The sequence below is a fragment of the Leptonotus elevatus genome, chromosome 5, assembly GCF_054856555.1.
Source record: "Leptonotus elevatus isolate MCC_2025b chromosome 5, RoL_Lele_1.0, whole genome shotgun sequence".
Lineage (NCBI taxonomy): Eukaryota > Metazoa > Chordata > Actinopteri > Syngnathiformes > Syngnathidae > Leptonotus > Leptonotus elevatus.
In genome coordinates this window covers 10,324,553-10,334,243 of record NC_141243.1, presented here as the reverse complement: position 1 = coordinate 10,334,243, position 9,691 = coordinate 10,324,553, and the positions used below count along the sequence as shown (strand labels likewise).

At 38.4% G+C, this 9,691-nt stretch overlaps 2 protein-coding genes across 2 annotated transcripts; both read right to left on the bottom strand.

Annotated features, from left to right (window-relative positions):
• Positions 1 to 916: 916 nt before the first annotated feature.
• Positions 917 to 2,450, bottom strand: LOC147173653 (fatty acid-binding protein, liver-type-like). Its single transcript, XM_086076335.1, has 4 exons — positions 2,324 to 2,450; positions 2,037 to 2,209; positions 1,082 to 1,171; positions 917 to 998 (listed from the first exon to the last, which is right to left on the bottom strand). The coding sequence occupies exons 1-4, from the start codon at positions 2,388 to 2,390 to the stop codon at positions 948 to 950; spliced, it is 381 nt and encodes a 126-aa protein (XP_085932461.1). The 5' UTR covers positions 2,391 to 2,450; the 3' UTR covers positions 917 to 947.
• A 3,686-nt stretch (positions 2,451 to 6,136) lies between these two features.
• LOC147173652 (isotocin-neurophysin IT 1-like) lies at positions 6,137 to 9,369 on the bottom strand. Its single transcript, XM_086075799.1, has 4 exons — positions 9,322 to 9,369; positions 9,126 to 9,250; positions 7,912 to 8,116; positions 6,137 to 6,528 (listed from the first exon to the last, which is right to left on the bottom strand). The coding sequence occupies exons 2-4, from the start codon at positions 9,243 to 9,245 to the stop codon at positions 6,383 to 6,385; spliced, it is 471 nt and encodes a 156-aa protein (XP_085931925.1). The 5' UTR covers positions 9,246 to 9,250; positions 9,322 to 9,369; the 3' UTR covers positions 6,137 to 6,382.
• Between the last annotated feature and the right edge of the window lie 322 nt (positions 9,370 to 9,691).

The following is a 9,691-nucleotide window of genomic DNA, read 5'->3' as shown; positions in this document are numbered from 1 at the left end:
AGAGCAGAGCAAAAAAAAGAAAAGAAAAAAAAAAAGAGCTCATTAGTGATTAGAAAATTGACTTTCCAAATTAAGCTTTACATTTTTCCTTAAATTTAAGTTTTGAATAAATTGACTCAACTAAACTCAATTTTCAAAATGTGGTGAAAGTGCGCCATCTAGAGGTAGATAGTTATTGCAGCTTATTAAAAGATGTTATCAGCCTCTTCCAACCCCCCCAGTGTGAGCAAGCAGACATTCACTGCAGCGGTTACACAGGCAGAATGACTCATTTGTGTAATGCTAAATGTCAGCTGCTAAGTTTATGGGGGGATATCCCTCAAAAAAGTAAAATTAGCTTTGTGTTGCCAAGCCCACACGCTTTGACTCTTACTGCTTTTTTTTTTTTTTTTTTTTGTGCTAGTCTTGCCAGTTGATTAACCCACACCCCCAAAATGTTTTATTCCTCTATAGCTTCAAAGCTCAAGAAGTCCAAGGTGACAAGTGAGTGCAAGGCTGTGTTTGTGGAGCAAATCGTCACCTATTCTATCCCAGATTGCTTGTTGGTTAGGCACGATGGTTCAAAAAAAAAAAAAAAAAAAGTAGTAGAATATGCTGAGGATTCTCCCCCACAGGTAATTTGGCCAATGTGCTAATGTCAGGTTTATGGATTAAACTTTCCCTTTGAATACATTTGCATGAGAGCCGTTTAAACAGCGCTCATGCAAATTGAATAGAGTTCCTATTTGTAAGTTACAATTTCTTACATTAAATATACCATTTAGGTACACTCATGCCTGGTATGCTCAGCACCAACAGGTTAACCTTTGTTTTTGGGGGGGAATAAAAAAAATATATATTTAAAAAAATAATAATCACAGGACCTCCTCAAGTCATTTGGTTTAACTTTGGAACATTAGACAAAACCAGAAATGTGTCTTAACATTTTTATTATGCCAGGCGCATACTTAAATGCGTTTGCTCGTCCTCTTGTACACAATGTCACCAAGTGTCATCGTCTGGAAAAATAAAGAGACCAATGTTAGGAATGTTGAAGTTTGCAGACATTGGCGAGATTTTGGCAGTGCAAAGAAACACTCACATTGACAATTGTGTCGCCTTCCAGCCGCGTGACTGACTCAATTGCCTTCAGGGTAACCTTCAGCGTGTCGCCTTCACGCTGGACCACCGCCTTCACAAAAAAGAAATATGCAACATGGATTCAATACAGACAATGAACGCTGCATAAATCACAATCTAATTTGTGGCCAAGGGCCACATTTGAGTTTTCACTGAGCCAGGACAGTTACAGATAAGGGAACATTACAACAACAAAAGACAAGTAAAATAAAAATTAAGTATTTTTTTTCGGGGGGGGGGGGGGGGGTGGTGTGGGGGGGGGTGTCCAAATCCATGTTCAAACTCAGGGCTGCCATTTTGGACACTACCGCCCTCTGCTGTTGACTGAAAGTGACAATTAAAGATCATGGCTCACCGGTTTCCTGGGTTTGGTCATGTGACTTTCATAATGCAAGCCCGAGGGCACGGACATCAATTTTGGTTGACCGCATAGCATAGGGCAGTCACAAAAATGTACAAAAATTCAATATCAAAACAGTATTCAGACTAGTGGGGGCAGATAGATTATTATAAATGCATTTTTTTTTTAAAGCCTGAGTTTCTGGGGGGAAAATTAATAAATCAGCAATATACACATGAGTCCTACAATTTCTTGCATTAAAGTAAGTAAAGTCAAAAAATAAAAACATCCACATTTACTAAAGTTAATTTTAGGTTATTGCAAATAAGGCTGCAGAATAAAAAGCTTTGGGTATGATAATTCATACATTAAAATAAAAAAACATGAATTCATTAAACCATTGAGCATAGTTTAAATTTGCAAATAACACTGCAAGCATAAAAAAAAAAAAGGGGGGGGGGGAGAAAAGCCAACCATACTATTAAACTCAGTTTTTTTTAGATTTAATTTTTATTTATTTTTTTAGTAGGGGCGTGGGAGTTACGTTTCTTTTATTGGAGCCTTTCTCACGCCTTACCTTGACCTTCTCTCCAGTGATAGTCTCCAGCTCGGCCTCCTGCCCGATGGTGAATGAGTTGACAAGGACCTTGGTGCCAGTTGTGACCGTCACCTTGAAGTCGTTGCCGTTCTCCTCAATCTCAGAGATACTCTTGACATCTTTGCCTTTCTGGATGAGCTCATCAGGAAGACCTAGGGGAAAATTATGTATATGTATATGTATATGTATATGTATATATACACACACACATCTGTAACAGGGACAAGAGAATTTAAACTAATTAGAAACAAAAGAACAAATCTTACCAATGGCCTTCATAAAAGGCTCAAAGTTCTCCTGAGACTCCAGCTGGTATTTTCCAGAGAAAGACATGGTGTCAGGCAAGTGAAGGTAGAGGGACCAAAAGCTATTGCGTTGACTTATATACTCACAACCACACACACACACCCACACACACACACACACACACACACACACACACACACACGCACACCAATCATTAACATCAGCTGTCACCAATTAGAGAGGCTGCAGGCCACTTGCGACACAAGGAGTGAGGATGTCCCTATTTTTGTGTCCTTCCCATGGGGCGAAATAAGATCACGACAATGTTTATTAACTACATTTTCACTTTTGTAAACTGCAACCACAAAAACGACTTGTTCCATTGTGAAGTGACCATCCCTAATGTTGTGGCCTGGACTGAAAGAAGTGCCCTGATACAAAGCGTCACATTTATTAGGTTTTTGTTGTCTAAATGCACTGCACGTTGTGGATGACCACTTTTTTTTGTGTTTCAGTGGTGTCATGAGAATTGCTTGCGTGTTCTGTCATAGTCTCCTGAAATGGTCTTAAAAAAACGTAAATGCTCTCACGCACACCAGTGAAATGCTCTCATTAGCATGTATACATTATTGAAGTGCTCTCACGTTCACTACTAAAATGCTCTCATACATTTTTTACTCTCATAGTCTCCTGAAATTGTCTTTAAAAAACTCAAACGCTCTCATACCAGTGAAATGCTCTCATAAGCATTACTAAGCCGTTCACACACACTACTGATGCACTGAAAACAAATTTTTACAAATCAGTGGAGTGTGAGAGAAATGCTCTTACGATGATATGAGACCAAAAAAAGCACGAGAGCATTTTAGTAGTGAATGTGAGAGCACTTCAATAGTGTATATGAATGAAAAAAATCAGTAGCGTGTGTGTGTGTGTGTGAGTGAGTGAACAGTTCAGTCATTTCACTGGTGTGTGTGTGAGAGCATTAAAGGTTATTTTTAAGACCATTTCAGGAGACTATGAGAGCAAAAAATGTATCACAGTATTTTAGTAGTGTATGTGAGAGCACTTCAACAGTGTATATGAATGAAAAAAATCTGTAGAATGTGAGAGAGAATTTTTGTTGTGCTTCAGAGAGCATTTCAGGAGTCTATGTGAGCAAAACATGTCAGTAATGTGAGAGCATTTAAGTAACCCATGTGAAAGCACTTCCATAGTTTATATGAATGAAAAAAAAATCAGTAGACTGTGTGTGAACGGTTCAGTAATGCTTATGAGAGCATTTCTCTGGTGTGTCTGAGAGCATTTAAGTTTTTTAAAGACCATTTCAGGAGCCTATGAGAGCAAAAAAATGTAAGAGAGCATTTTAGTTGTGAATGTGAGAGCACTTCAATAGTGTATAGGAATGGAAAAAATCTGTAGTGGTGTGAGAGAGAATTTTTGTTGTGTGAGAGAGCATAATGGGAGTCTATTTGAGCAAAAAGTGTCAGTATATATGAGAGCACTTTAGTAGCCAATGTGAGAGCACTTCAATAGTTTATATGAATGAAAAACAATCAGTAGTAACAATGAGAGCATTTCAGCAGTATGTGTGAGAGCATTCCAGTTGTGTGACAGCATTTCAAAAATAATGTGAGCATTAAATGTTAGAAACGTGCGAGAATATTTTAGTAGTAAGTGTGAGAGCACTTCAATATTTGAATATGAATTAAAACAATCAGTGTGTGAGTGCATTCCAGTATGCCCTGAGTGCATTCCAGTAGTCAATGTGAGCAAAAGAAAAAGTCAGTGTGAGAGTATTTTAGCAGTGTGTGCAAAAGCACTTTAAAAGCATGAATTTAAATAGATTAGTATAGCGTGTGAGAGCAATTTAGTAGTGTGTTAGAACCGTTCCTTGTGTGTATAAAAGCATTTCTGTCGTGCTTTTGAGCGCAAATGTCATGTGAGAGGTACTGCTGAATAACAAGATGCCAATGACAGCCCCCTTCATGGAGAAAATTTTAAATATTAGCAACAGTTCTGACTGTAATGCAAATATAACCAACACGTTCATTTGACAATAATCAACACTGTAATTGTAATACTTATAATGCCCAAAAAAAACCTCACTATTTATTTATGTATGTTGATGAAAATTGAAAATGAGCATTCAAATCCTCTCTCTTCAATCCGTAGCTTGCGTAGACTTTGTGTACATTTCCACAAACTCCAATAAGAGTCATCAAAGAGGTGTAAGATAACGAGTGTGCCTCGTCGCGTGTGAACTTTACTCGGGCGATGAGGTCACTAATGGCGATAAGCCGTGTGAGAATGTTGCTCTTGTCACCTTAAGATTCAATCACTGTCAATATTGTAATCCCCCCGTCAGTTGGCTCCGCCGTGGTCTGTACACTGTCGTGTTTGGAGTCCAGTGTGGTCCGTTTAAAGCGGTGCAAGATTTGCCATTAAAGTGGAGACGCATGGATCACAAGGTTGACCTTTTGTATGAGATAATGACTGATATTGTCAGCACACCAATACAGATACACGCAAGATGTCAGGCAGATAACGATGAATGTGCGTATTGGTGGAAGCACTGCAGTGTGATAAAGTTTTTGCTGAGTCAGGCTCGAGATGAAATATAATATCGGATAAGCAGCGCGGTGGGAAAAGTGGGTTTGAATGGCATCCCTTTCTTGTGAGGGGTTTTCTCCAGATTCTCCTCCCAAAACATGCTTGTTAGGTTCATTTGGGAATGAGCTTAATTGTGTATTCATTGTCGAAATGTACTGCAGTCATTAGAACGGCTTGATAACGTTGTTAGAACGTATTGGTGAAGTTGCTCAAATGTTTTGCTCAAATGTAGGCCAAATGCCACAAACAGCGTTTTCCCTATGATCCTATGATACCCCCCCCCCCCCCCCCTCTTAATGCTACAATTGCGCATTCACATTTAGCATTTAACCAATGGGTCATTGACGGATAAGTTTGTCCGACAATGAATTAGCATGTGGTGAGACTACAAATAAATGACCAATTTGGGACTTTTATTTTGAAATACATTTAAAGACAAGGAGTTTGCAGCATCAACAAGACAGTCAAGAACCTATGGGAGCAACTCTGTAAAAAATAAAAATAAAAAATAAAAAATAAGTTAGCCTTTTAGCAACAAGCATGTCGTGGTCATATTTGGACATCATGTGACATGGCCTAAAAAAAAAAGACAATTATTTTTGTCAAACAAATATATATTTTGATTATAATTTTGCTTGCGTAGCTGGCTAGCTTGTTAGCCTCCTAACTTTAAGTTGAAAAAATTATGTGGTGCAACCAAACAGACAGATAGATAGATAGAGAGAGATAGATAGATAGATAAATAGATAGACAGAGAGAGAGAGATAGTTAGAGAGAGAGAGAGAGAGAGGGATGGATAGAGATAGATAGATAGATAGATAGATAGACAGAGAGAGAGAGATAGTTAGAGAGAGCGAGAGAGAGGGATGGATAGAGATAGATAGATAGATAGATAGATAGATAGATAGATAGATAGATAGATAGATAGATAGATGATAGATAGAGAGAGATAGATAGATAGAGAGACAGAGAGAGATAGTTAGAGAGAGAGAGAGACAGAGAGAGAGAGAGGGATGAATAGAGATAGATAGATAGATAGATAGATAGATAGATAGATAGATAGATAGATAGATAGATAGATAGATAGATAGATAGATAGATAGATAGATAGATAGATAGATAGATAGATAGATAGATAGATAGATAGATAGATAGATAGATAGATAGATAGATAGATAGATAGATAGATAGATAGATAGATAGATAGATAGATGTTCCTAAATTGTAGGTGATAATAAAAGTGATCTGGCGCTTTATAAAATGAATGACCAGACGATTCAAGAAGCACAGCTTTTTAGTCTTCCTCAAAACTTTATTTCAACATGCAAGATAGCCGGATGACTCTCAGCATCCATCCCTTGTTTTCATACATAAAAATATATGGACAAGAGGCACAAATAGGCAACTAATAATATGCACAAAAAGTCTAGCGGGCAGGCGGCCCCGCCCCGCCCCTCGGTGTCAACTCACTGGCCGAGTCGATGAGGGGTTGCGTGAGCGGCCAGATGGAGGAGCCTCACGATGATGTCACCGGGGTCGCCGCCGTCGTATTGGCCCACTTGATCGTCCGCCTCCTCATCCATGAGACACGACTGGTCTGCGCTGCAGCTCTCTTTGAACGAAGGCAAGTACTTTATGGAATAAGTGCAATCACTCTGCGTTCTTATCAGCTTCCCCCCAAAGCTTTGCATGATAATGTGCCTGCACTATTCACTAGGGGTGTTAAAAAAAATCGATTCGGCAATATATCGCGATATTACAGTGCACAATTCTCGAATCGATTTTTAAACATCACTTTTTGATGGAAATATTCAACAAAAATGTCTTACTTTGGGTTAGGGTTCACACTTTAAGCATGGAAGAATGTTATATTAATGGAACATTAAACCTTAATATTTTATTTCAGAAACATGAAACCGACTGCAACCTGTTTTTTAATTCAGTGGCTTAGAAGCCTGAAGTTTCAGATAAATACATTTTCATACAAATCTTACATTGTACATGTACAAGTTTACTGATTAGTATTTTCTAAATTTTAATACATTTTGTTGTTGTTGCAATAATCAATTTATAGATTCGTATCGGGATTAATTGAAATTGTTAAACGGTGTCTGTAGATATGTGCATGCGTATGTGTGTGTGTGTGTGTGTGTGTGGGGGGGTATCCACTGTAAAATTCTTAATTAAAATAATGGCTAAACAATAAATCACACATAATGAAACTGTTGTTTGTCTGCAAATGCCAATCACTAAAAAACACATTTTGACAATTGTGTACAAAGAATCATTTATGAACAACTAATTTTCATGAATAAAAACAATTAGGATTTTTCTATAGTGCAAGTAGCATAAAAAATGTCTTTCTTTACATTTAGCTTGATTCCAGTAAGAGCAAATGGCGTTTATTATTTTTCTGCAGGTGCAGATGTTAATATTTTATTATTGGGACTGTATCCAACAATTACTGTAACTGCCACATCTCAGCAAGCTACATTGTTTATTTTTGATAAAACGCTGTGATTGTTTTTTCTTCTTTTTTTTTGGTTCTTTATTGTCCCCCTAATTTAAGAACACACTTCTACATGTTTCTTATTAGGACCTTACTCTGACAGCAAACACCCCAAAACGAGCTCTTATTTAAAATAAAAACAAATATCATGTAGCAATTTCCACATATATTTTGAAGTATATTTCAATTCAGCTATCATTGAGTACATGCTACAAGTTGGAGTCTTCAGGAAGATTTTATTAAAAATTCTGAGCGAGAGATACAAATTCCGACATATTATGTGTACCTTAAACGCATCCGTTTTTGTTTTGAAAGGCAACAAACTACTTTCACAAGCTATTTTTAAAAATATAAAATAGATAAATCAATAAATGGACAAAGGGGCACTTTGGGCACCAAAAGGGCATGTACCTAATGTTGTGGCCAAAGTGAGCGACCTGCATAAAACTACACTACCTTTTGTAATTCTTGAAATGAATGACATACCTGCATCACAACAGAGACCTGAAGCGGCGCAGCGTCCGCCCTCGGACCCGCAGAGTCTCCCCCCGGCCTGGCAGGGGGTGAGCAGGTAACTTTCCTCCAGGCAGTGAGCAGTTTCCGGGGAGCCCAGCAGACAACCAAAGCCATCACCGCAACAGATGTTGGGGCCGAAGCAGCGGCCCCTGTCCCCGGGGCCGCATGACATGCACTGAAAGCAAAAATAGATATTCGTTAAAGCACGCTGTGCTTCGGACATTTTTAGAGCAGTGTTTACATCAAATAACACCAAATAAATGAGTTAATAATTTTTTTTTTTTACCTGGGTAAGTGTTTGAAAACAAACAACATCATATTTTTTGTCTGTTTGGTTTAGCAGCAACTGAAAACTTGTAACTTGGCAGCATAGAGGCTTAGTAGTTATAAATAAATAATAAATAGAGGAGCCAAGGTAAGTCATCTCAATGGAGTGTGTCACTCAAACCCAACCCTGACACTCATATCATCAGACAAAGAAATATTAATATCAACGTTTCTTCTTAGCCAGCTAGCAAAGCCGCTAACACAGCTTAGCATATACACACCTTGGCAAACTTTCCAACATTAGCATTGACTCACTGTTATTGTGCTGTTATTTTAACATTAAATTAGGAATCAAATAATTTGGAAAGCAGAACTTTCTTCGTTAAATCTTGCAGGATTTATTCATCAATCTTTTTGAAATATTATATTATGTTTTCAGGTATCTGAATATATATAATTGACAAATAAAAGGATGGTTTATTATTAACGTTTTTTTTTCCTTGAAAAAAAAAAGTATGTTTTTTCCAAATGTTGGTGTCTCCTATGACCCACAAATACTACATAAATAATACAAGCAGATCAGGGTGTCTGCCGGCTTTTGTCCAAAGTCACCTGTTATCGGCATCGACTAAAAAAACAAGAACGACTTTTGAAGAGATTAGCACGTTGGCATCCTTCCAAGTGATGAGTGCAATAGCGGACTGCCCCCTATATGTCAAAGTTGGAAGTGATCCTTGATTCAAACCAGTACTCATCCGAGTTGAAGCCTTTTCTGTATTCATTCTTAAACTTAATTAAAAACAACGACAACAAAATAAAGTGAGCTGGCCCGCTCTATCCCAGTTGCTCGGTGCTCTGTGATACTTCAGCCCGCCATTTTCCAAGCATTTCATTCGTCTCAAGTAACAAGAGCTCACCTTGCGCAGCGGGGCATCCATGATGGAGCGTTTCCCGCCAATGGGACAGTTGGAGATGTAGCATGCCGAGCATACAGACAGGAGGAAAAACAGACACACGGACACAGCTGCTCCACTCATCTTTGCTAAAAGAAAAGGAACAATTATTTATTTAAAAAAATACTAAACACTAGAAGCGCAAAGCCAAAAGTCTTACCTGTTGTTTAATGGCTTGCCGAAGTCTGGTTCCGATGTTTCAACTTGCTGGTCCTCTTCTCCAATGTCTTATATATACTCCCCGGGTCACATTTTAAGAGTGCCAAAGAAAGCCAAAAGCCACTTAGAACCCTTAATGAGGTGCTGGTGGCTCGGTCAGGTCAACGGTCAGCGTGGGTTTACAGGCCCGTTTGTCTCATGAATCATTCCAGTGCGTGACTGTGCATGTCCGACATGACCGCGAGTTTAAAAAAGGTCAGCGAGGTGAAATTACGCGGCGGCGGGAAAAGCACCTGATGAGAGTACAAGTCTTAATAATAATCAGCACTGATGGGATATTCGTGTTTTTGTAGTCCAACCACTTCTGTGTG